The 27,030-nt window shown below is 47.0% G+C and overlaps 2 protein-coding genes across 3 annotated transcripts in view; both read left to right on the top strand.

Annotated features, from left to right (window-relative positions):
• MAP4K5 (mitogen-activated protein kinase kinase kinase kinase 5) overlaps positions 1–3,990 on the top strand; it is a 70,151-nt gene extending 66,161 nt beyond the window's left edge. For both annotated transcript variants that reach the window (XM_037394819.1, XM_037394818.1), the window contains 2 exons: positions 223–278; positions 3,010–3,990. In XM_037394819.1, the coding sequence (XP_037250716.1) occupies positions 223–278; positions 3,010–3,097 (144 nt within the window). In that variant the 3' untranslated portion in view covers positions 3,098–3,990. The remainder of the gene's footprint in view (positions 1–222; positions 279–3,009) is intronic.
• Positions 3,991–8,372: 4,382 nt separating this feature from the next.
• On the top strand, positions 8,373–26,905 carry CDKL1 (cyclin dependent kinase like 1). Its single transcript, XM_037394405.1, has 9 exons — positions 8,373–8,629; positions 14,600–14,721; positions 17,038–17,110; positions 19,413–19,503; positions 20,435–20,635; positions 23,483–23,565; positions 24,085–24,141; positions 24,761–24,916; positions 25,864–26,905. Exons 1-9 carry the CDS (start codon positions 8,462–8,464, stop codon positions 25,969–25,971), a joined length of 1,059 nt encoding a protein of 352 aa, XP_037250302.1. The 5' UTR covers positions 8,373–8,461; the 3' UTR covers positions 25,972–26,905.
• The last annotated feature ends 125 nt before the right edge of the window (positions 26,906–27,030 follow it).

Genomic DNA, 27,030 nt, shown 5'->3' with positions numbered 1-27,030 from the left:
ATAAGTCTACAAGTCAAAAATTATTTAAAATGTTTTATTTCATGAAATTTAAAACTTTTTTGCTTAGCATCAATTTATCTGGTTCAGTCCTGTAGTTTGTACTATTTGATTTTTTGGAGAGACTGCTCTCTTTTTTTAATTACTTTTTTTTTTATTCTGACTCAGACCAATAAATTTTATTTTGCCACTGAAACGGACCTAAATGTCTCTATTTTTCTCCAGGTTACCCAAGAGATATCAGATGAAACCAGGGTTTTCCGCTTACTGGGATCAGACAGGTAATCACCTTGAAGAAACATAAACCTTTTATTTTATTTAAACCAGCTTTATAGCTTCCAGCTGCAACTGGCTTCCAGCCCACCACAGACCTATCTGTAGGCAGTCCTGGGGGGGAGGCAGGAATACTGTTTCTGCCTGCAATAGCCAAAAATTTAATTAGTGATTGCATCTGCATCCAACATTATTACTGAGAGCCCCTGTGACATCCCCCACTTTCCACTGCAGAGGTGAAGTGTGAACACAGACACAAGCGTGCAGAGATACAGTGTGAGGAGATGAATGATGGGGAGAGACGAGAGCCACCTTTGGCCTGCGATAGCAGGGTGCCCAGTGCACTTCTGGAAGAGCCTGCTTCTGGCTTGGACTCTCCTGATGAACTGGTGAATTATCTTGGCAGCTAGTGAATTAAAAATAATCTTTGCTGCTTTGGACCTTGAGGTCTGGAAATATCAAACTAGATCACATACAGGTTTTAATACCCAGTGGTCTAAATTCCCCCATTACCTGTAACACCCAGATGGTTCCCTTCAGCTGTAGAGGCTGGGAAAGAGGTACAGCTGCCTCCAGGTTGGAAACCTTAGCACAAGCTGCCCCAGTCTCCCAGTTCAGACATGCGTGCTTGTGGTTTCTCAGATAACCAGAGTGCTAAATGTAGAAGTAGATAGTAGTAGTAGATAGTACCGAGTCAAGAAATCAGTTTTAATCTCTGATTGGCCATCGGGAGCCTGGCTCTGACTCACTTCCTGTAGCTAATCCATGGTTTTGTGTACTTACATTCTTGGATTCCCCGGTCCAGAAAGAGAATGAGAGTGTGTTAACCCTTGGAAGAGGAGGGGTAGCCTGTGCAACAGGTGAAGTCTTTGCTTTGTGCCTGAGTTACTGAGGACCCGCTGTATGTGATCACTGCAGTTGGAATTGAGGATCCTTGCCACTGCTGACTCTGAGGTCTCAAAAATGTAAACACAGTGCAACCTTTGATGATGCACACTCTGCCTTTTCTGTCAGTTATCCCCGCTGTGCAGACAGGCAGCTGTAATTTCCTTCCCTGTTATCCCAGCAGAGCAGGGGGCATTTTATTGCAAGAATGAGCTTTTGCTACAGTCCACTGCAGTACAGATGCCACATTAGTCCAGGTACATACTGTGCCACCATCAGTGAATCTATCTGGCATACTGGAATCGGTACCTTTTAAATGGGTCATATTTCTGTGTTGGGCCAGTGAAGACAGGAGCATCCTAAACACACAAAGGGATGGGAAGCAGTGTCTCATCTGGTTTGGCTTGCACTTCTATAAAAGACGTGTATCTGAATAACAACTTAGTACAAATCACTTTTTGGGGTTGGAGATAAGGCTGAAGTCCTGCTGCTGCATCCAGTTTTGCAGAGAAGCCATTTTTCATTCTGGTCTCATTGAACTGCCAAGTCCTTTGTTTTGTATTTTTCCATCTCCGTACAAATGGAGCAGGAGTCTTTTCTACCGTTCAGGCGAATGACATGTGGCAGCACCTTTTTGGCTTGAATCACTTCACAGCTACTCAGTTGCAGAATAGAGGCTGAGGGAAAGAGGCCATTTGAAAACTTTGAGAAATGTGACATGAGAGGGGAATGTGTGCAGTGCTAACCCTGAGACAGGCTCCCTTTGAGAAATTGTAGAATCACAGAATGGTTTGGGTTGGAAGGGACCTTAAAGATCACCTAGTTCCAGCCCCCTGCCCCAGGCAGGGCCCCCTCCCCCCAGCCCAGGCTGCCCCCAGCCCCATCCAGCCTGGCCTTGGGCACTGCCAGGGATGGGGCACCCACAGCTGCTCTGGGCAGCCTGGGCCAGTGCCTCGCCACCCTCTCAGTAAAGAATTTCTTCCTCATATCTCATCTAGATCTACCCTTATATCTAATATAAATATCCAATCTAAATCTACCCTCATACCTAAATCCAACTCAGAGTTCAAGTGGCACATTTAGCTTATTTGATACATGGGTAAAAAACAAAAAGTAGACATTTAACCTTAAAAATGACAGGATATTGTCATAGGAACTGGTGCAGAGAGACGCAGGAGCTAAGCGTTTGGAGGGGAGAGGGGAGGTCAAAAGCCCAACCATATCAGCTGCTGAGATGATTGTCGAGGTTCAGCATGAGACAGATGTGTAGAAGACGGTGGTCAGCGTGCCAAGCGAAGGAGAGACAGATTTTCCAGAGGAGCCTACAGGAACATGATCCAGCAGGACAAAGGCTGCAATGATCCGTGGATAAGTATTTAGAAGGGAGGAGAACTGTTTAAGTTAGTGGCTGATGCTTATTGCAAGATGTAGGAGGTATAAACATATTTGGGCTGCAGATAGGAGGGTTGCATCTCTTCACAACGTTCTGACTCTTGAGCTAACTTCCCAATAGTAGCAGAAGATATAGCTGATTGCAAGGTGGAGAATGTCAGTTTGGAAGAGTTTTGGAATACCTTGCATGTGCCTGTGTTTAAAAGGGGCAGATTCTGGTTAAGGAAGCTGCTTCGAGTCCTCTGTTCCTTGTATATCCTGCTTTAGTGTTTTTATTACAAGTGACACTGGAAAATGAGGTAACTGATTTAAAGAATAAAATACCCAAGGTATTTAGGAGAACCTCTATCCCTCCATCTGTAGAAACCTGTGAGCAACAAATTTGTTGTTCCTTGGTAGATATACCACGTGCTTTGTATTTTGCCACTAACCATTCTGGATTCTGTTTGTGTTTGCTTGCAGAGTGGTAGTGTTAGAAAGCAGGCCAACAGAAAATCCGACTGCACACAGCAATCTCTACATCTTGGCTGGACATGAAAATAGTTACTGAGCAACAGTAACCTAACGCAAGTAACGGAGTGGATTTGCCACATGAGAAATAAAGAAGCATTAAGAAACTCAGTGCAAGTGGGACTGCAATTTACTGTTTCTTTTCTTGACACCTAAATGATGTTGGTTTAGCATGGAAATCAATACATTTTTGCAGCTGGGAACAGCTGGTTCTGTCTCTTGCCACTGTGTGGTTGGTTATATCGAGTTTGCTTAATAAAAGCTATGAGATAAATAGCCCTTTACTCATTAGTTATAGGGAAACACAGCCTTTAAAAAACGTTATGCAGTAAAGGTGCCATAAACTGTTAAATATTTTACTTCTCTTGGATTTTCCTTATATTCTGTAGATATATAGTGCTGGCTGTTTCCCTGTTTTATACTGAGTCTTATTCTTAATAAAAAAAAATTGTGTAGGAAGTGAAAGTATCTGCAAAGCTTTTTGGTTTTAAATCTGCCATTCAGTATGGCTTTGTATAATAGACTATTTAATCCTTATTTATTAATCTGCTGCTAGAATGGTGTAATGTATCTAACTTTTAGCAAAGGAAGGTTGCAGAGCAGCTTACTTTTTTTTTTTTTATAATTGTATAAAGATTTGATTATTCCTTTTTTCTTGTAGAGATGTAGTGCATTATTGAGGAGTATGTTACAATGTTGGTTGATCTTGTAAAAATGCAATTTTGTACAACAAAGTATTTTGTATTGATTTTCTGCCTGCAGAATTGCCATAAAAGGGATTTTCTTATTTACTAGACGTAGGGTGTGTGTACACAAAATATAATAATGATACCAGACATGTTGCTACTGGGCGGGTGTGTACAATATACGTGTGTGTGTGTGTGCATGTGCACATGTGTGTTAAGTTGGCCGGCAGTGTGTATTTTTTTATATATATATATATTTATATATATAAAAAAATGTACAAAATATATATGCTTTATTTTCATAAATTAGGGATAAGCCTTGTGACATGAAATGGAAATTGTAGCTGGTCATCATCCTTAATGAATGAAAGTACCGTGTATCAAACTGCCCATGACGTATAGTTTATTTATACTATTCCAGAGGGGAGCTTATAGCGCTAACTGAGCTTACGAGCTTTTTTTGCCTGTACAGCCATCCAGCTGTTGTCAGTCAGACAGTCATTTGGAAGCGGTTACCTCCCCAGCCATGTAGTATAAATAAGCATGATAAGAACCTGTATTCTATAGTCAAGCTTTTGATCACTTTTTCCCTTTCCCTATTTTGTCACCTTGCATTTTCTTCCTCTTTTTATTTCTCCATCAAAGAGTCACATTGGTTTCTTTTGTCTTCCTCATTAATTAAAATTCTTGAGGTACCATTAAATATAAATATAGACTGACTACAGGATAGCATCTGGTTTTACTACCTCATATTAACCTGCTAGCTTTGATGTAAGTAAACACAGTCCATAGGCAGATACAGTAGCAGTTCATAAACATTTGAATGGAGGTGTGTTGTTTTTTTTTTTTTAATGAGATCCTACAGCATACTGCTGCCTGTTTGGTTTCTGTGATCTGCTACCCTAGGAGAGACAGGTTAGAAACTTCACACATCATTTTAATAAAGCAGTAAAGGTAAGTGTGTTACAACGGCTTGGCCTGTCTGAGGGCTCTGCTGACACAGCGGAGCCGGCATGTTTTGATCCTTACCTCGCAACCTGAGGAATGGGGCGCTGGGTTGTCTGCTGAGGCATCAGACTACATGATTCATAATTTAACATTGATGGAATTAACTTGGCACATGTGATGACTCGGTAATGTCTTTTTGTTACTAGGTACAACTGGAGTTTTATGTTGCTCTGAAGGTCTGGGAGGAAATACAGACCTGCACACAATTTAGCATTTTATCCACTTAGCATTGTCATTCAAAACTAATTCTTTTTATAAACTTGATATTTAAGTAAGTCAGGCTTGTCAGTTCTGAAACTGTGTCGAAGTTTAATACACAGTAATTGTACAGATAAAACTTAAAAGTCAGTCCACAGTGTACTGAAAATGTCTTAAGTGTGGTCAGCTGTACTTGGCTCAGCAGTATTAAAAGCAGGACGTGTACTTTTTGTGTTTTAAAGAAATTGGGTTCTCTAGCACTGAAATTGCTTCTCCATAGGTGTCAGTGATTGGTGATTAACCCTCAAATGGCGTAACTCCTAGCCTCTTCTGAAACAAAAATGAAGACAAAGAGAAGCACCAGGTGTAGATGTAGAGCAAACACTCACTTAATTTACCTCATTCACTGCAGAAGGTAATTTGGCTTCATCTTTGAAAACACTTAAAGATCTCTAAAAGACTGGAGAAATCTGTAAATAAAATAGGAATATTTATGGGGAGTAACTGGAGTAAATAACTATTAGGTCATGACACTGTCATGCAAAAATAATGAACTGACAGGTTTTTTTGAATGACATGAATGACTGGTGATTTGCTGAATCAAAAAATCTAGGAAAGTCCTCATTTAATCAAACCTCCTTTTTTAGCTGTTTAAAGCATTTCTGATGGCATATTCTGAAATGCTTGATTTGGTCTGGTTTTATAGACAGTGGCATTTTTGGCATGATCTGCAAGATACTTTTTCCTGGTGTAAAACCTCACTTACTACTCTTAGTGGAGTATAGCGCAACAGATTTGCATGTTTCATCGCTGAAGCGGCCAGTCTCGGTGACTCTGACTAGTATAATTTGTATTTGTTAGACGTTTAAGTTAGTCTGGTATTGTCTGTATCTTTGTATGTTTGTGTGACATTTCAAGCCGGGTTGAGAAAGCCTAGTGTGTGGTTTGGGATTTTATAAAGCAAAAGCTTGCTCACCCCCTCATTACTCGTTGACAGCTATCAAAGTATTAGTTATTTGATGCACAAGGTTCATGTATTCAACTTGAAAGCCTTAAAACAGGCTCTCAGTGCTCTTTGAAGTACAAACAGTATTTGAAGAGCAGCCTGTAGATTAATCTCATGATTTCCTAACCAAATTCATTATAACTGAAAAATACAGCTGTAATTGTGATGTCATCTCTTTCAAAGATGAAAGGTACAACGCATCAGTGAGCCACTCTTTCTCTGAATGAAAAGGACAAGACTGAGAGACTTTCTGAAATGTACTTTTTACCTTGTTTAGTCATTAGATTGTAACTGAGACTCTAACTGCACTTGTTCCAGTTTGTGTAACTAGGCTTTGTTCTATGTAAATTTCTGTTGCAGTTCATTTCAGTCTATGCCAAATAAACTACGCTTTATTTGATACCTAGATGTGGCGTGGTGGACTTTCTGGGAACAATACCTTATCAGACGTGTATATATATCAGACCAGCAGTAAGCTGGTCTCCAGGTTTCATGGCGGTCGATGGGAAGGGCCTGGTCCAGGGCTAGGCACTCTCCTCAGTCCTGCAGACTGCCCGAGAGCCACATGACGTCTCCCGCATACAGTGGATCGGTTGGAGGAAAGGGAGGTCTGTGCATGGAGCAGAAATGAGAAATCGGAATAGTGGTGACAAACTCTTTCCAGCTTTGTGACAAGCTAGCAGTCTGCTCTGGCACAGCCCTGCTGCTGGTCGCCTGGAGTCACCACGGAGCCACTCGTGAGTTGTCTGGCTTGAAAACCAGAGGCTGGCTACCTTCTGCCCTGTTTGTCAGGCAGATGGCAAGGTGGCTGGTGGGCTCTAAAGGAGGGTTGCTTAGAATGAGAAAATGTGAATGTGAGTTATGTGACACCCCACTCTGGACACAGCTCAGCCTCAGCAGGATCTAGAGCGGTTTATACAAGCCTTGCCATTGCACATTGGCTACCTGTGTACTGTGTACCCTGGACCTTCAGGGATGCTCTGCAGTAGAGAGAAAAGGGGGGTTGTGAATCATAGAAAGGTTTGGGTTGGAAAGGACCTTAAGACCATTCCATTCCAACCCCCTGCCATGCGTAGGGACACCTTCCACCAGCCCAGGTTGCTCCCAGCCCCATCTAGACTGGCCTTGAACACTGCCAGGGATGGGGCACCCACAGCTGCTCTGGGCAGCCTGGGCCAGCGCCTCGCCGCCCTCACAGTAAAGAAATTCTTCCTCATATCTAACCTAAATCTACTTTTAGTTCAAAACTATGTGTTTTAAATGTGTCTTTGGTCAACACAAACAACCATCGGTAGATAAGTAAGTACAGATAAATGTTCCTCCTCTGTAGAAGGTTGTTCCCACTGTGGGTAAATCTCAGCATCAGCCTGTATGCATCACCTGGGGAAGCAATTCGGATTTTGGACTGACCTGCCATTTTACTTGTCGTTTGAGGAGCTTCCTCAGTGGTATAGTCCTTGGGCCTCTCTGAGACAGCTCTGCAGGTCGTGGGGACAGCTTAGAAATGCTGTTGAATTGGCTCATAGTATTTGTAGGGTATTTTCATTGCAAGTCTTGATAGAGCTGGGAAAATCTCAGTGGCGGGATGGTTCTACCAAAGAACACATTTTTCACAAGAATATCCATTTTAAAGTGTGCAGAGGAAAGAACCAAAACCAGACAGCATGTGTGGCAGCTAGAACACGAGGAGACTACTCATCCCGGATGGATGTGGCTTAGGAAGAAAAAGTAATAGATCTTCTGTGCTGAGTAGAATTCACGAAGCACCCAGGAAAGGAGTAGGGAAGGAGGAGGCGTAAGATGGAGCAGAGTGTCTGCGCGGATCTCCAGAGCTGCTCCTGGAAGCAATTGCCACCAGAAAGGCCCACCCTCATCAGGGTCGGAGGAGAGGGCGGCTAAGGAGCCACGGCCCTGACCGGGTGGACGCGGGGTGATAATGCCGAGGTAAGAGATGGAAACGCTCGCCAAAAGGGCCCAGCTCCTGGTGGAAGCTCATCAGGTGGTCGGTGGTTGGGTGCTTGATCTGTCCATGGGCAGACGTCGCAGGGCACCGCAGGGCCTGCCAGGCCCCACAGCCGCAGCAGCGCAGCCATGACTGCCCGGCACCCGCCGCCAGGGCCTCCCGCGGCCCAGCCTCTCTGCGGCCCGGGGCAGGCGTTCCCTGCGGGGAAACCGAGCGAACGGCAGAGACCCCCGGGCAAGCGGCGCGCCGGAGGGGGGTACAGCCAGCGCGGTGCCCTGGGGGAGGCGCCGGGGGGCTCAGCGCCACGAGGGGTGCCCGCGCCCCCCGCCGCCGGGTGCTGGGGTCCCCCGGGCCGCTGCTGCTGCCGCCGCCCCGGGGAGGGCGCGTCCCCTCAGCCGCCGGGCGAAGGCCGTCCCCCGCCGGGGAGACCCCCCCGGGCCCGGCCCCGGCCCGGCCCCGGCGGAGTGAGGCGGAGGGCGGGCACGGCGGGCCGGCGCTGCGGCGCGCTGAGTCGGGGGAGCTGCGGCGGGGCGGCCCCGCGCCATGGAGCGGTACGAGAAGCTGGGCAAGGTCGGGGAGGGCTCCTACGGCGTCGTCTTCAAGTGCCGCAACAAGGACACCGGCCAGATCGTGGCGATTAAGAAGTTCCTGGAGTCCGAGGAGGACCCGGTGATCAGGAAGATCGCCCTGCGGGAGATCCGCATGCTGAAGGTGGGCGGCGAGCGGGCACCCGGCCCTGCTGGCCCTCCGCGCCCCCCTCGCTCCGGCTCTGGGCCGGGTGGGCTCCGCCAACGGCAGCGCCCCCGCCGCGGGGCCTGCGGGCTGCCCCTCGCCACGGCAGCGCGGCCAGCAGCCCCGGGGGGCCCGGGGGAGCGGCCGGGCGGGGGCGTGAGGAATGGGGGGGCGTGAGGAGAGGGCAGCTGTGCGAGGTGGGGGGGCTGAGGAGGTGGGGTGGTGTGGGGAGATGGCAGCCGTGAGGAGATGGAGCAGTTGTGAGGAGATGGAGCAGTTGTGAGGAGATGGAGTGGCGTGAGGAGATGGAGTGGCGTGAGGAGATGGGGCAGCATGAGGAGATGGGGCAGGAGGGAGCGGTGCATAAAGTGCCCAAGTCAGTCGGTTTCCCTGGGAGAAGGCCGCTGCCAGTGAAAGTCCAACCCGTTTGGCCAAGGACGTGCCCTGGGACAGAGGCCATCCTCAGTGGCCCAGGCTGCTGTGCTTCAGAGAGGGCTGGTGCGGGTGGGAGCCGAGATGCTGCACAGCGAGCTGCTGGTGCCTGCTGGCTCCTGGGGCAGTGGAGGAGCATCAACATGGTCATCGCTGTGCCCTGTACAGGGAGAGTGACCCAGGGTTGACCCAGGGTCTGTCCCCCATGGAGTCAGCAATGTCCCGGCTGGTACAGGCACAGCTACACCCCGTGTAACAGACCGGCAGGCAGCAGCCCCCTGTGCCCAGGATTCCCCCCAGGGACGAGGGCTGTTGGAGCTGCTGTAAAGCACGTGAGCAGAAAGTGATCCTAAGTAGCACAAGGTGGGGGACAGCCATGGGGCACAGCTCTCCTAGCACGCTGCTTTATACATCTGCTCCAGCTCCTCCTTAAAATGCCCTTTCTGAGCTCCTGGTTGTGAGGGGTCCGCAGTGTCAGAGCCTGATGTGCCAGTGGGATCCAGCCCCTGCCTTGAATGCAGGGGGCTGTGTAGGTTCAGAGGTGTTCACACGTGGAAGTGACTGCAGAACCGGCACCTTGTGAGCCATGGCGGCACCTTGTATTTGCTGATCCTTTCTTGACTTCTGTGGGAGAGTTCATCCTCATGTAGAAATGGGTCACACGTTCAGACTCAGTGTTTCTTTGCCTGATGAAATAAAAGCCCAGGAACAATTTGCAGTGAGTTACACCCCGGGTCCATCAAGCATGCAGAAATGAGGAGAAACCTAGGAGAAAGAGGGAGAGGACGGGGTAAGGTTTCCTTTCCCACACCCAGCTTCTGGGCAAAGTTTTTAGAGCCAGAGATTGTACCTGTTGCTTCATGCTTAACAGACATTCATAGACTGTTGGGAGCTTGTCCTGTGTGTTTTTAAACCAGTGTATTCATTTGGTCTCCATAGCTTCCTGAGGCAGTGAGTACCATGACTTTAGGAATGTGTTGTGTGAAAAAATATTTCCTTTGTTATAAGCTTGCTGCTGGGTGATGGCGTACGGTACCCTCGGTTACGTGTTCTGAGAAGTGGAGACAGTTGCTCCCTTTTCACTTTCTCCAGGGTACTCGTGATTTTATACACCTCCATCTCTCCCATCTTCAGCTTTCTTTTTTCTGTGCAGAGGAGCCATAGCTTTAAAACACCAAGTGGATTAAACAACTATATTAACAGCATGTTAATTATATATTATAAATGTATATATATAATTATACATAATAATATACATTTTTAAGTATTGACTTCCAATAGGCCTCCTTTGTACAAGAGCTATGGTGTTCAGATTAGATACAATGCATTCTTGTAGGCAGTCAACAACTGAGGATTTTGGAGTTAACAAAACCCTACAGAAATCTGCAGAGAAAGATGTTCCATTTTGTTTAAAACTTCTTTCCCAAAATTCCTAATCCCTCGGTCTCTGGTTCCCAGACCTCCCTGCCTGTTGATATTTACATTGCAGCAGTTGATACTCATTGCACTCGATGTTCCCTTCCATCAAGTTAGCTTAATTTGCTTGCTGAGAATCAAGTAACTGTCAGATTTACAATCAAGTGCAAGGTTTCAGCAGGCTACAGTATTTCTGATATTTTTTTCCCCAAAATCTCTTTGTGCTGTCGTCTTGTCTTTTATTGAGCATTTATATATTCTCTACCTGCTGCAAAAAGAAGCAAAGTAAGCCTGGATGCCATCCTAGAACCATCGTTTAGGAAAAAAGCGTATTTATTTTTGAGTTAGGTTTTGGGGAGAAGCAGCCTCAGTTTTTCTCCTATCCGAAGCAAAAGATGACATGTAGCTGTATCATTGTAGCAAACAATGCTGGAGATGCATTAAGATTTGAATATTAAAGAAAAGGAAATTAATCATTGCAGAAGTCACTTGTAGTGCAGATGGTAAACACATCGTCCTTAAGGGTCCAAAGCCAACACCACTGTAGCTGGATCTGTGCTGAGATGCTGTTGATTTTGACAAGTGCAGACCTGCTTGACTATCTTTTCAACTTTTTCTCTGTAAATAGTAACAGTTTGTTTGTTTGTTTGTTGAGGTATTTCCTGGCTTAGGCAACAGCTAAGTGTTTGACAAAGATGTAGTGAGATTGTGTTTCATCAGTAAAAAATGTAGGGCCTGATAAATTATCATTCTACACAGTAAATACCTTGTAGACAAAGGGCTTTTTATAGTGAGGAGCAACAGGAGGTGGGGTGGGAGAGCAGGGTGGTATGCAGAGGCTTGAAACACCCTGCATGATCCTGATTCCATAGGAAAAGCTGGAAATACATGAAAAGAGGGTGAATTTGTGTGTAAACCCATCAGTGCCTGCTGTTTCCAGATGGGTGCTGTCTCCCCAACCTTTGCATAGAGGCTGACGCAGTTTTTAGCTCTGATGTTGCAAAGACAAGAGAAAAATACAACACAAAGCTGTGTTCATATACAAACCAGAAAATAATACCTATCATCTTAGCACGGAAGCAGTTATAACTTTGGGGAAAAGCCCATGCAGGACATCTGGCCTGTATGCAGAGGGTGACACATGACCTTGTCACCCACACAGGGGGCAGGCAGGGGAAGCCCATCCCTGTACTGCCAGCAACCAGCCACCAGCAGCTTGATAGCCTTACAAACTGCTCTCTGGAACACTGCACTGCCAGACAGGGACATTGTTAGGGTCACTGGCAGATTTACGGTGGCTTTGTGTGCATGTCTGCCTGCACAAGAGACGTTGGCCCAGTGAACCCAAAAGCCTGGAGAGCCCCAGGCCATGGGGGCTGGCTGTGAGCAAGGCACGGGGAGGTGCTGTGGCAAGACTTCTCTGAGGGGACCCTCTCCAGGCCTTGCACAGGCAGGTTAACATGCTCTTGTGTGTGCAAGAGCTTGTTTGCACAGCTGCATCCCCTCGCAGCATCCCTGGCTCAGCTAGACCTCGTGCTTCCAAGCCCAGCTTGCTCTCTCCAGAAACCCCAACTTCACACACATGTGAGGATGGCCAGGACAGACTGTCTCCTGGGCACGGCTGCTCAGTGGAAGTCCCTCCTGAAGGCTGACTCATACAACCAAACTGTAACTACCAGAAGTTTTCCAGAGATCTCAATCTATTATTGTTGATTTAACTTCCTTCTCGCTTTACAATGAGTTGGCAGTTATTTCGTCCTGACCTGTCTCTGAAAGTGGGATCTAAGCACTACAGAGATTGTCTTACTGTCCTCCTTCCTGCTGGCAGGCTTGGCCGTGCCCAGCAGTTTGCCCATGCTGGCAGGCAGATCTGCTGAGAGCAGCAGAGGAGTCAGCTGCCTGTTACCCAGCGTTGTTGCTGGAGGCCCAGCGTGCTCTCAGATTATCTCTGTTATCGCTGATCTCTGAGAACATAGTATGCCGACACACTAAGTGCGTGGAAAGGGAAGGATCCACTTTATGCAGTCTATCAGGAGCTGCTTGACTGGTGAGGGAAGGCAGCTGTCTGATTTTCATGGTAGACTCTGAACCGACAGACAAGGCTTTGTCTACCATGCACATGGGAAGCAGGTACTTTGCTCAATGTGAACATGCTTAACAGGAGAGGCGGCGTGGTCTGCACACAGTTCTGGGAGAATTGTCATTGCTGGGAGTTCCAGCAGTCTTGCAGGGCATCCTCTGTATCTGATCATCTTTTGTGAAGTGGATAAGGAAATTGTGAGAGTGGAGATACTGCTAGATAAATACCAAGCCTGAAAGGTGTTACAAGCCTCCTCTCGTGGTTTAATGGTTTCAGTAGCAGCTGAGGATGTGCAGAGAAAGCCTGTCTGTTATGTGAGGTCAGGAGACACGGCCAGGGTAGAGAAGATTACACTGATGCGAATGTTACATACACATATGATAGCCCCTGCTGGCACTGTCGGGTACCTTGTGCTAGACAGGGCAGTCACTTGGCATACAGATACCATGCAGGACTACAGAAGTGGTCAGAAGATCTTGGTTGTAACCTAGTTTTGATCCAGATGGGTGTCAAGGTCTTTGATGCTGGCAGACGGTTTAGACAGTGTGGGCAGGACTGAAGGAGCAAGACACGTATGTGGTAAGAGACATTGTTCGGAAAGACCAGCTCCTTGCTGCTAGTTTGCAGGACGGGAATAGCCGCCTTCTGCACACTAACAGGGACCCTGTGCGTTGGCATATGGGCTCAGTATCATTTGGGTTCAGTGTAACGTCCCCCAGAGGCAGTGAGCTCCCTGGAAGGTCTCTCTTTGCAAGGAGCTTTTACAGTGACATGCCTGAATAAAATTACATTTTCCAAAGGATCCCATAGAGTGCCCACTGGAGCACTGAAATGACCCCTGGCCATGTCCCTCCTACTCGTGACAGGCTGGCAGTGAGGTGTGGGGGTACCTGCTCTTTTACTGAAGCTCACTGGTTAACCCCAGGATTCAAGTCATGGATTTCAGTGATCCTTCACCTTGGGGTTAACTGGGTGCTTCCTCAAACAGCTGCATTCCTCAGTTGAGGCTCCCTTACAGTTTTCTGTAGTCTTGACCCTCACCTTCCTTCTCCTCTGCAGGCTTTTCCCCATGACGCAGAAGCACTTAGAAAATAGAGTTAGCCTAACTCCTAGGCAATGACCTTTACAGCCTCCTTGCTTTAAAATGTGTTTGTTCTAAAGCCTTGGTCAGGCAAAGCCTTCATGGATACAGATCCCTGCAAGCGGAGGGGATGGTGCCATGTGTCATCTGAAAAGAACTAACATTCCCGAGCTGGGTCTGGCTTTTCTTTGTTTCCTTTTCCACTGTGATGTGCCCTTTTGTTCAAGCCCTCTCCCAGTCCTCCCCCAAAATATGGGGAGAAGAACAGGGAATGAACAGCTCTGGTAATGTCCACCCTCACCTCTTGCAAGGCACGTTTGAATAACCGTGCTGTGCTCAGGCTTTATGTGTGGTAAGAAGCTGTCTGAGCTCTGCAGGAGAGGAACCCCTGGTACGAGCCCGTGAAGTGGATTGAGAGGAAGAGGAAGAAGCAGCAGCAGTAAAGATTATTGCCAGATGGGTGAATTCAGATGAGCTGGTGATGCTGAGACTACATGCTTTACCTATGCTTATCGGGGGAGCTCTTGGTTTCTCCTAAATGTTCACATAAGAGCCTGCTACAGGCTCTTACCGTGTGTGATTTCCCAAGCTGTTTTCCAGGGAGAGCTGCTTTTTATTGCGGTGCAGTCAGAGGCTGGATACGTACAATGAAAGGCGCTGCCGGAATAGCTGTGGGCACCATGATGAATTCTTTATCTATGAGCATCTTTTCTAAGAGGCACTCACTGAAGCCAAGCTGACTTGTTCCCCATGGTCAGTTCCTAAAATAACTACGCCACAGGCTGAGCTGTAGCTGAGCTGCTTCTTCACGTCATGCGGTGCTTGTATTAAAGGTTTTGGCTTAAGGAACTGAGACCCTTGTGGGCAACAGCACTGTCCCCCCTACCTTCACCCCACTCCCCTGTGCAGTAACTAACAGTTCATCCACTGTGTGTTACAGCAACTGAAACACCCCAACCTGGTGAACCTGCTGGAAGTGTTCAGGAGGAAACGGAAACTGCATCTGGTCTTCGAATACTGCGACCACACAGTTCTTCATGAGCTGGACAAGCACCCCCAGGGGTGAGTGGCCTGTCTCTTGCTGGGAGCTTTGAGCAAAGGAGTCAGGGAGTGTCCATGTCGTTGCTGCTCTGCAGTGTTTTCAGAGGAATTTCATTAATTACAGGATAGGTTTCTCAGCCCAGTGCCCAGGACTTGCTGTTACTGTGGTTTTAGCAGCGACCTCCAAAAGAATTGCATATGAGCCCATGCGTGCTCCAGCACAGTGCTACTCACCAAGGAGACTGGAAGGCTGAGCCTGAGCGTTTGGGTGATCTTTGGCTGGTTTGACAGCAGCAAATCCAAGCGGCTTGGGATCATCTTGTGTCTCCCTGCAAAGGGGTTGGAACTGCTGGGTGAGCTGGACAGGTGGGCTAGGGGCATGCAGCGCTCCTTCCTGCTGCTCCCCCGGTGTGTGCAGACCCCCCATGGCTGTGCAGACCCAGGCTGGGGCACTGGGGCATGTCATTGAGCACCCAAATGTCTGCAGTGATGTCAGTGATGATCTGTATGACTGACCAGTGGCTTCTAGCCACACTGCAGTGCTAAGGAGCGTGTGCTGGTTAGCAGGAGTTACTGGGAGTTGTGCCTGCACAGCCTCAGTGAACTCCCAGGTCAGATGCCCTGTTCTTTAAACAGGCGCTTGCACAAAGTTGAGCTACACCGGCAGAAGGAACATTCTCCAGGACAGGGTTTGTTCTTTTGACACATTATAAATGACACTCCCACTAAATACATTGTCCTTAATTTTTCACAGTGACTTGGTGCTGTGGAAATGCTAAGCAGAAGTTCATAAATCATTTTACAGGCCTGGAGCTAAATGAATTGCCTGCAGGAGACTAATTGGGGGTTGAGTAAACAAGAACCTGTTATTTTCTTTCTCCCTGACCTGGAGCTCTAGGAAAATGGAGCATGCTGATAGCAAATGGTTTTGTGAGCTGGTAAGCAGCTTTCATCCCAGTTTGAACCTGTTCACCTGGAATCTGAAGAGAGGATGGATAACCCTCATTGAAGAAAATACTTCACATTTGCTTTCTATTCATCAGAACAGTCCCAGTGTGAACAAACATGTCATGCCTGGTTGCATACTTTGCTTTTGATCTTCGCTACCACAGGTAGTCTTTTGTGGTCAGGATTAAGGTGGGTGGGCACACACCTCTTTGCAGACCAACTTCATCCCCTTGTCAGGCTGTCAGTGCAGCACTGTCATCATTCTAGGATGTTTCCGCAAGGCAGCTAGCACTGCAACAGCAGTGTCAGCACAAGACCTTCAGTGCTGACAACAGAAGGTGCCTTCAAGAAAAGCCAGGCTTCCTGCATATTGTTTTAGTTTAGTCTTTGTGGGGTTTTTTCTTTATGATGAATCAGAAGGTTTTCAGCATTAAACACAGGAAATAAAATTGTATTTGAGCTTGAAAGTGCCAAGATTGTCGCCTCTGCCTTTCCTGGGGTTGTTGAAGACAGTCACATACAGCCGAGGAAGTTTAAGAACTCTTGCACAGTGACTGAAGGAGAGGAGAGGAGGGTGGATCTTTAACAGAGCTTTTCTTTCTCTGGAGTGTTTGCCAGACGTTGGAGGGGAGAGGAGATGCAAACCAAAGTAGAGCTTTATATTCTTGTAGGAATGTCCTTCCCCGTCCCATTTTGGTCAGCTCTCCACTCTGGACAATCAATGACATGACAAGCATTGCAAGTCACGCATCTATACCATGGACGCTCCACCTCATCTCTGAGCAGCTGCAGAGGCAGATATGCTTGCTGGCATTTCAGGAGGATTGCCAGGAATTGTGGACACTAAGCACAGCCACAAGACAGGGTTTGACACAGACTTGCACGCACTGATGTGTGGTCACCAGTTGGCAGGCCTCGTGCTGGCTGTGACTGAGTGGTACCAGACACTGGCATGCTCTTAGCTGCCGTAAATCCTTGTATCTTATTGCACTGACTGGATTTGGAAATGGTGTTGATGTTCCTGTCGATGGTCCTGTGATGTTTGAAGGGTAACCTCACAGGAGAGCACTGCTTTGTGCAGAGAGAGCTCAGCCTCAGCTCTGAAGCATGGGAAGAGGCACCAACAGGCTCCACCATCAGCACTCCAGCATGACTGGTTCCCTGCAGTGGAAGGTCAACGAATTGAGGGTTATTACATATTTCTTGTAACTTATTTATAGCCAGAAAATGCACCTAGTGTTTTTCCTCTGAGTTTTCTGGCTTGGTCCCTGATGGTTTTGCTTAGACATCCCTGTACGATGTTAGCACTCAAAGGCCTCCTCTTCCTTTTTCCTGTAATAGTGAAGTTATTTTTAATTACCAAAATAAAAATGTGCTTTTTTCAAACAGGGTGCCGGAGCATCTAGTGAAGAGCATAACCTGGCAGACCCTCCAAGCTGTGAACTTCTGCCATAAACACAATGTAAGTGCCCTAAACAGCACTAACAATTGCTGTAACGTGGTCTTGGAGGAGGTGGAGATTCTGTTGCTCTTTACAGAGCTTTCATGGCACAAAGTCAGATGAAATTTCAGTTTTTCAACAGGAAACAGCTAAAATATTAGTGTGTACCCACAACAGCTGCATTTGCTATCACACAGGTCCCTTGGGTTTGCTGTCAAGGAATGATTTGCATTAATGACCTGAGACAAGCTTCCAGGCTGAACAGGAATACATCCTTGTGCATTCCCTGTGCCACGTGTTACAACTGACATTTGGAAAATGCTTAAGGTCTCATCATCTGAGACCTGAGCAAACTGCTCCTGGTTTCACAGGAAGTCCTTTTGTTGATAGTCGTAGGCTTTGAATCAGGACACCAGTTAAAAGGTTTCAAAAATTAGATACAGTAAACCGGTTTTACAACCCCTCCTCTGCTTACTGGGGGGAGATGTGTGGTGCATGCGTGACAAGTATTTTGTAGAAAGCGGTGGGGATGCTTTAAGAAGCAGAGAAGGAAAGGAGCATTTTGGAGAAGTTCTTCAGGCAAACTTTGCTGTGATTGTCTTTGGTTTTGTTCATCTGCCAATGTTTGAGATTTAAGAGTCGGGCAGGAGATCGCTCTGCAATGGGTGTTTTGTCTTTTTTGGGAGAATTACGTCCAGTTGAGCTGCAGGAACTTGGCCATAGGTCTGTCCTGCTTCCAAGAATTGTTGTTTTGCTTTTTTTTTTCTGTTCCCCCATTCAGTCCGAAAGATTTAATGAAGTTTTAAAACAGAGGGAACAATGAGATGCTGCAGTCTGACCTGCTGTAGATCACAGGTAATGAGGTTTTATGCAGCTGCCCTTTAGAACTCCGTGACACTGTTTAACAAGCAACATTTCAGTCCTCAAGAGAAGGCACAATAATTTACCACCAGCTTAACTAGGAAAAGTCCAGGTGTTTGCGATGAGGTGATGGTAGGGGGGACACAATGTGAGCTAGATGCTGGTGATTTCAGTAGAGCACACCTTTTATACACATGTAGAAGAAATTAAAGTCTTTGCTAGTTTGATCAGCAGAAAATCTTTGCCAAGCCCAAATTCAATTCCTGAGAACCTTCAGCAAGCAAGGTCACCTCCCAAGAACCACAGAATTACCGTTGTTGGAAGGGACCTTTGGAGATCATCTACTCCAGCCCTCCCCCTCGAACTGGGTCAGCTAGAGCAGGCCGCTCAGAAACTTTTCCAGTAAAGGTTTGAGTATCTCTGAGGATGGAGTCTCCACAGGCTCTGGACAACCTGTTTGGGTGTTTGGCCACCCTCACAGTAAAAAAAAAAAAAATACAAAAAAAAAATAGCTTATGTTTAAATGGAGTTTCCTGTGTGTTCAGTTTCTGCCCATTGCCTCTCATCCTTTCACTGGGCAGCAGTGAGGAGAGCCTGGCTTGGTCTTCTTCACTTCTTCCCATCAGGTATTTATGCACATTGATAAGATCCTGCCTGGGCCTTCTCTTCTCCAGGTTGAATGATGGTCCCAGCTGCCTCATCCTCTCCTTGGATGTCAGATACCCCAATCCCTTATCATTGTAGCGGCCCTTCACCGGAGTCACTCCAGTATGCCTATGTCTTTCCTCTACTGAGGATCCCAAAGGTGGACACGCAACTCCTGCTGTGTCTCACCTGTGCTGAGTAGAGGGAATACCAGGCATGCTTTGGCATCTACAAGGATAGATAAAGTCCCACATCTAAACCGTAGCATTCATCTAATCTGTGAGCTCTGCCAGCAAAATAATTTGCTTGTCTACTAGCTTATCAGTAAACAGTTCATGGACTTTGTCCAGGAACTGATCCCAGAGGACCCACGCACTTCTCATTAGGATCTCCCCACATATTTGCAAAACTGAGTCCTTTTTCAGGAGTGTGTTGGACATCGCTGTATCAAGTGAGTTGCATTTGCAGAGTGCCAGGTTAACAAAGGTCTTTGCTATGCAAACCTCGCTCCTCCTGCTAGCAGGTTCCCAGCTGGTTCTGGGGAGCTGACTCAGAGTTGTCCAAGTCATACAGAGCTATGCAGCTGAAGCTGGGAGCCTGTACAGCGACTCGTCCCAAAGGTGGGGTGCGGGCAGGGTGATTGTCCTGCCCAGCAGGATGTGGCTTTAGCTGCTGTTAAGAAATGCTTTCATCTTCTCTTTCAGCAGAAATTATTGCCTGGCACAATGTGCAAGGGGTATGTGGCTGAATTAAGAGGTTCTTTATCTGAAGGCTAGGTTAAATACTTGCTTCTAACCTTGTTTTTTTCTGTTTCCAGTGCATCCACCGAGATGTAAAGCCAGAAAACATCCTGATAACAAAGCACTCGGTCATCAAACTTTGTGACTTCGGGTTTGCTCGTATACTGAGTGAGTGCCGACTCTCTGCTTAGACCAGGGGTCCTCAAACTTTTTAAACAGGGGGCCGGCGCGCGGATGAAGTGGCAGCCAGTCATCTGCGGCTGCTTGGTTTCCCCCCGCAACCCCCGGCGGGGGCGGGGTGGGGGGGTGTCTGTAAATACCAGGGCCGGATTGAGGACCCTGGGGGCCGTATCCAGCCCGCGGGCTGTAGTTTGAGGACCCCTGGCGTAGACTGTTAACACTTGAAAGCTCTAATGAAGTGTAGGATCAGGCTTTCAAACACCCAAAAAACCCCCACACACATGTCCTTCATGCACGTGTAGTCATCCTAAATAAAGGCTGGAGAAGCTCTGCTAAAGGCTGGGCAGAGGTCCCCAAACCAGCCTCAAGGGAGCTAGCCCAGACACCAGGATGCCAAGTGCCCCGTAACAAACTCCATCTGAGCTCCCTTCTGGTGCTGCTGGCACTGGTAGATGGAAGCCAGCCTTGGGCATCTCGGAGCTTCCCGGACATTGCTTATGCAATGCTGGAGACACAGCTGGAGTTCCCTGGCAGGAGGAGCCCCTCTGGCAGAAGGTGCTGTCTCTGCAAACGATGGCTTCACATTTTCCATTGTAAATAAACCCCCTAATTTGTTGGGGTTTTTTTTTTTAGCTCTTGTTCAGACAAATCATGTGGGCTTTGAGAACTGACCACTGGCTGGTGCAGAGCCCTGCTGTGCCGCTCTGCATATTTTCATTTGGAGAAAAATATGGTCTTGATTTTTGTCAAATCTTGTTTCCAAAGTTGGGTTCTGCTAGTGGCCAGTGACTCATCCTGTTCCTGTAGCTTTTGCCTGCCCAGGAGGTGCCCCAGCATGTGTAAAAACTGACGGCAGCCTGTCTGCATCGTTCTGATCCCACATTCCTGTTTGTTTCTCTCCTTTCTGACCCCAACCTAGCTGGTCCAAGTGATTATTACACAGACTACGTGGCTACCAGGTGGTACCGCTCTCCAGAGTTACTTGTGGGAGACACACAGTACGGCCCTCCCGTGGACGTGTGGGCGATAGGCTGTGTCTTTGCAGAGCTGCTCTCTGGGGCTCCGTTGTGGCCTGGCAAGTCTGATGTCGACCAGCTGTACCTCATCCGGAGAACCCTTGGTAAGTGTCCCCTCTGCACTGGTCAGAACCCCGGCCTTCCTGGAGCCTCTGGCAGGACTAGAGCTTGCCTAGGAGGACTTCCCCCTGTGGTGGGAGTCAGGGTTAGCCAGGAGGTGAATTTACCCAGTGGATCTCTTCCTTTAGTAGGTGCTGGCTTATTTGAGGTGTTGCTGTCCTTAAAAGGGAGCTGGGTTTTCCTGGCATGACTTAAACATGCACATCTATTATTCTTTAAAGAACCATTTCACATTATTCCATGTACGTTCAGGGAAGAGTTGGGTCACCATCCCTGGAGCTATTTAAAAGACTTGTAGATGTGGAGCTTAGGGACACAGTTTAACGGTGGCCTTGGCCTTGGATTAACAGTTGGACTCAGTGATCTTAAAGGTCTTTTCCAACCTGAACGATTCTCTGATTCTGTCTTGTTAGGAGGTTGTGTAGTTGGAGTAACAGATGTTGCTGCAGGTCCTGGCACGATCTGGGGAAACAAAGTTGGCATCCACGTAGGTGGTGACTGTTCTTTAGAAAAAGATCTGTGGGGCAGAATTGGTTTCAGCTTGTATGAGCCAGCAGTGCCAGGCTGCAGCTAAAAGGCTTGCAACAGACCAGCCTGCGTAAGCAGGATCTGTGCTGCAAACTGCTTGAAACCATCCTTCCACTCCCTTTAGCAGCAGTGGCCTCTGGGAAGCTGTGTCTAGTGCTGGGCAGTTTAAGAAAGATGAACGATGTGTTAGGTGACCACCAGATGCCCCTCCTGGTCCTTTGGGATGGCTCAGTGACTGCTGGCGTGTGCGGAGCACCAGGCCGGCACCACAGGAGGCAGAGAAACACCTGCCTCTGCTGCTGGCCTTTCCACATCTGCAGCTGTCTCTACACAGATGGAAAAACAGGGTGTCTGTATCAAAACGGACTGGGAATGTTTTGCATAAAGGTCTGAAAGATCCAGGTATTTTTCAGGGTTTGGTACCAAGCAAAGTGGTCCCTGCCTCTAGATAACAAATAGTTGGATTTAGTTTATCACAGCTTTGGAGGTCTTGTAAACATTGCCGGTGTCTGTTGATGGCTGTGTGCTCGGGAAAGAGTATGTGAACTGATGTTTGTCTGTTCCACTTGTCTTTATTCACCAAGGAATTTTAGGAGCCACTCTGGAATTGGAACAGAGGTTAAATAAAAGAGCCATTACCCACATAACACTTAAATTAGTCCAGTCTCATTGCTTCTATTTGATCTTGGTGTGTAACGTCTGATTTCTGGGGTGGAAAGGAACAACCCCTCACTTTTAATTGAAATTTGCTGTAATGAACTGAGAAGTGTAATTTTTACTGAGCAGTTTATAAAACTATAAAGGTAACTAATGGCTTTGAACAGATGAGCTCCTTAGCTAGAAAAATAGTTCAATGTTGATTACTTCATCCTCCAGAATACATTTATGCTGGTGTTAGGTAAGTTATAGTTTATTTTTAATGATAGGTTGCAGCCAGAAAAAATTCCCTTTTGATCCAGGTGATGGACTGAGACAGCCTTTACCAAGAAAAGCTCTTTGGTCAAAGCTGTGTAGTTATGGTAGATTGGCTATTGTACCGTCTCTTCTGTGATGGATTTGATTTTTAACATTTTGCTTGCTCCAAACTTCTCTAAGCTTCAAAAAAGGGGCCATGAAGCTGCACTGGGGAAAAAGTACAGCATGTTCCTGTTGGTGGTGCATTTCAGCTCTGTTCTGTACAGTATCTTCAGGAGTGTACAAAAAATCTCACTCAGTATGAGTTAAATTTGAATGAGGCTGGAACACTTGTGGTTAGCCTGTCCCCCTCCAGCAGTCAGAGAAGACACGACTGTTTATGCAGCCAGGCTGCCTCTTGGGAACCCTTTTCCTTTGAAACTGCTGAAACACAGGGTTAGTGGAGAGCAGGCCAGCAGAGTCCTGCTCGCCCTCCCTCTGAGAGAGCATGCCAACAAAGCGTGCCCACGCTGCCGTGCAGCCACCTCCAAAACAAACAGCAGCTCCTGCCAGTTACTCATCAGAGGCCAGGGCTGGTCCATGTCTGATGTGAGCAGGGGAGCGTGTTTGCTGCTCTGATCTTGCTTAACGCTTTGGGAAGGATCCCTGGCTGAGGCTCAGTGCTGTGGCATGGCTGGAGTTCCAGGTCCTGGTAGGTGTTTGCACAGCACCCTCTAGCTATGATGCTGAGGCACGTTCCCCGGCTCACTGACACACGGATCCTGAGTTGGGCCAGCGCTCAGCAGAGTTACGAGTGCTGGCACACAGCGGACACATTTGTGCAACTTCGTGCCTTGCCCACCTCAGTCCCTGGTGTTCTGCCAAGGGGTCTTTTTGCTAATGCAAATCCAAATTTGCAGTTGCCCAAATAGTGCAGCGACAGGATCTAGGCATTTGGCACAGGGGGATGCATAGAAATATGTATTTTACAAGGCCCCCAGCTATAGCAGCCATGGTTCTTAAAAGCCAGTTTGCTGCACAGCACAGAAACTCAGAGTCTAGAAGATGCACAGTAGCTGGGTACTCCTGCTCCAAAAGCTGCACCCACCAGCTGGATTTCTTTGAGCTATTTACAGCACGAGGCCCTGGGCAGTTGTGACTGCAGGCAGTTGGAGCTGTGTGGCCCGGCCTCTCACTCAGCAGTCACACAGCTGTGGGATCACTGATGTCCCAGGCGGATGTTAGTTTCCACAAAAGAATGTTGCGTCGGCTGGCTTGCTGGCACTCCATCTCTTTAGATGTTCTCTCAGATGGTGTCGGCCTTGTCAGAGGATATAAGCTTGTTCAATGCAGGCACTGTAAAAACAGCACATTAATCTGACTTTATTTTTTTTTATTCTTGATCAAAGGGGATCTTATTCCCAGGCACCAGCAAGTGTTCAGCACCAACCAGTTCTTCAGTGGGGTAAGAATTCCAGACCCAGAGAGCATGGTAAGAACTCCCTCCACCCGCACTTCCCTTGAGCCTAACACTAACCAGCAATCTCGCTGCAGTGATAGGGAGACTGGTGTTCGCACAGAGAAATGTTCCTGCTGGTTTTCACCCGGTGTTGTCTGCTTTGGAAGTAGAGCTGGAAAAGCCTCGCTTGCTCAGCTTGACCAGTCCTTTGCGGGGCAGCATTTTTTCCCTGACCAAAAGCTTTTCCCTCTACTTTGCCAGTGTACACTAGAATATTATCTGGAGGTGGCTGAGCCCCTCTCATGGTGTTTTAGCTGATACCCTCTGTAAAAGAGTCAAACACGTGCTTCATCTCCTGTGCTTCTGGTGGCACAATGGCCAGTCTGCCCATCCTCAGTAACGCCAGGCAGCTCTTCCCTAAGAAATGACGTGCCAGATGATGCATTTTGTGATGTGAGGTACAGGTCATGTTGCTATGGAAAGCTGGTTCTCTGTACCCCAATGAATGAAAGCTTACTAATATGAGTACTCGCTGTTTTTTTTTCCCTCCAGGAACCATTAGAAATGAAATTCCCTAGTATTTCATACTCTGCTTTAGCTCTCATGAAGGTAAGAAAACTGCAGCTAGTGGAGGAGCTCTGCAGTGAGACTTAGCAAACACAGTTTTGCTTATCAGCTGGTAAACGGTTTGAGAGTTGGCTACTGAATTATCAGAGATTCATTGAAAAATACAGCTGGAGAGGATTTGGAGAGGACTTTCAATGCACTCCTCTCTAACCCATTCATTTTTACCATGGAGGTGGAAAACTTATTATTCCCTTACTAAGATGCAGTGCATGGAAACTGTGAGGATGGAGACATTAACGCTGTGGAGAGCACTAGCGACACTGAACACTGGAACAGCATGGCTAGTGCCATGCTTAAGACAGTTGTTCTAGTTCGAATACAAGCTGTGGTCTTAACTGGTATTTGAGGCTTGATGGTTTGCTCCACCATACAGTTGTAACTGAACCTCTAGCTGCCATTTCTATTACTGCCTTGTGGCAACTGTTCAGCCTTGGCTGCTTTGCAAGCTTCATGCTGACTCTGAAAAGCCACTCTTGAAATCTACTTTAAAAAAATTACCACCCGTATCTGTGCGAATATGCATTGGCTATGGCAAGTAGCTGGAGTTGTGCAGACCTGTTTGTGAGTGTTTTGTGTGATCCTTTACTTCATCTTTTCTAAGGGTTGCCTGTGTATGGACCCTGCGGAGCGGCAGACATGTGAGCAGCTGCTGCAGCATCCCTATTTTGACAGCATTAGGGAGGTGGTGGATCTGGGGAAAGAACATGAAAAAACAGCTCGGAAACCCGCCAGGCTGACTCGGAAGCACATGCCAGGGGTAAGGTTTTCTTAGCGGTAGTTACCGTACTGTGCCGAGGGAAGGGACTGGTTCTCTGTGTGTAGCTCCCAGGAGGTGGGCTCATGCTGGCAGCTAACGGTGAGAGGCAGCTCCAGTGCAGGACCGATACTCATTTTACCCTGAGGAGAAAACGAACCTCCTGGCTAAAGAGCAACTCGGTAGAAACAGTTCTGCACTGCAGCTCCATCGAGTCACTGTGGATTAGCAGCACAGTGATGTGAAAGATCAGGTTTATCCAGGATTGTCTGTTCCTGACACAGGATAGCTGAACAAACTGGATGGGCTTGCGTGGCTGGTTTAATTTGGAGTTCTTTGGGATCTTTCTGGTGCTTTTGAAACCCAAATTATGGAGATGGCAAAAATGCCCAGTTCCATTTGTAACTGCTGATGGGATGTGATCCCTTACTTGGTTCCAGACGTTACACAATGCCCTGGGTGTTTCTGCAGCTGGAGTTGCCAAGCAAATGTCTCTCCCTGTCGCTTCAGTCTTTCCAGACGCCAGCCCAAGTCTCCAAATCCAGCCTCATGATGAGAGTCAGTCAGCAGTTCTTTCTTCCTGTGAGCCACATTCCCCATGACAGCTGTAACACTGAACTGGTAACGTGCAGGGAAGTTGGAGGTGTAGGATGGAGAACTGCTACAGCGTATAAATTCCTGGATCAGACTGACTCGCCTTTTCCATTTCTGTGACATAGGCTATAACAGCAGGTGTTTTTTTTTTCTTGCCCTGGATGACTGGAAGAAATACCTGCAATGAGCTGTTCTGGTTGCAGTCCAGTTGCAGAACCCCAGATCCCCGACTCTTAGTTAGAAAAAGTACAGGATTACAGTATGAATAGTTTTATAGTTTATATCCCATTTGAAAAATCAAATGTATGTTTTAGTCTCATTTCATACAAATACAAACTATGTAACTTTCCCTTTAGTTACAGTACCTGCCTCAGTTAACCAGTAGCAATGTTCTACCAGCTTTGGACAGCAAGAAGCACTGCTGCAAAACAAGGAAATCAAACTACCATTTCCCTAACATCTAACCAGATGGCAGATTAAAAACTATTTATTGTTCAAAGTTCAAGTTGTTCAGAATTTATAAAAGGAGGATATGTGGTGGAAAACAAAATTAAAACATGTTCGTCAGAAAATGGTCTATAAAGTAACATACCCTTGGTCACTAACAGAAGTGATGCACAGAGAGAATGCCAAGCTCTTGTTAGTCAGTGTTCTGCGTACAAAGGAAAATACATTTGTTTTGCTTTAATTCATGATTATATACTGGTTCATGATTGTATACTGGGTTTGCCACTGTATACTGGTTCAGGATTACTGCAACCCAGTGTTTACCGTGTGAATTTAAAATCTCTCGCCTAGCTATCACCCGTGTTTCAGACTTGGCAGAAGAATTGCAGCCTTGCCAAATAAATCAGAGTCCCGCTGTGTCAAAACAGTAATACTGCTTCAGACTGGGACTAAGTCACTGATCCCACAAGGAATGGTAAATGTGTTGCCGATGTGAGCAGAAGACAGATGTGCTTGTGGCGCCAAGCCCGAGAGACTACCCAACTGCTTTAAAGATACGTCTGTCTTGCATGCTGCATTTATAGATCACAAAGTATCGGCAATGACTGACTTAATGGACGGCTCGACAGGCACGGTTACCAGGAGGAGAACATATAAACAATAAAACCTGTTCTTTCTTTAGCCTTTTCAGAGCTTCTCCTGTGTGTTTCTTCCTTGCATTAGGAGGTTGTTTTTATTTGCTGTTCCTGTCAGTGGCGAAGTCACTTGCCTGTAGCTTTACAGAAATTGGTTTTGTCAAAAATAATTCATGAGTATAATTCATAACATTGGCCAGACACGGGCAGGAATTCTACCTAAGCATTTGTATTAGAATGATTCTTGGGTTGTGTGTAATCTCAGGATGTAATATTGTATTGATTTTGAATAAAACAAATGTAGCTGTTCTTATCATTTTACTGATGTGTTTGACTGTATAAAGTTTTACTACTGAGCAAGGAACATCCTCTTTCTACCTGAATCGTAAAGCAAAAATATTTTCCCAGTACTGTTTTGTGTTCAACAACAGTAAAAGCAAT

Source organism: Falco rusticolus, chromosome 7 (assembly GCF_015220075.1).
Source record: "Falco rusticolus isolate bFalRus1 chromosome 7, bFalRus1.pri, whole genome shotgun sequence".
NCBI lineage: Eukaryota > Metazoa > Chordata > Aves > Falconiformes > Falconidae > Falco > Falco rusticolus.
This window is presented reverse-complemented; position numbering and strand designations above follow the sequence as displayed.

Bases quoted from the DNA above. Each gene is read 5' to 3' on its own strand.
- CDKL1 (XM_037394405.1), top strand. From the start codon at position 8,462: ATGGAGCGGTACGAGAAGCTGGGCAAGGTCGGGGAGGGCTCCTACGGC. The intron at 24,142-24,760 runs GTAAGAAAACTG...ATCTTTTCTAAG, and splicing joins CTGCTTTAGCTCTCATGAAG to GGTTGCCTGTGTATGGACCC. The intron at 24,917-25,863 runs GTAAGGTTTTCT...CTTTCCCTTTAG, and splicing joins CTCGGAAGCACATGCCAGGG to TTACAGTACCTGCCTCAGTT.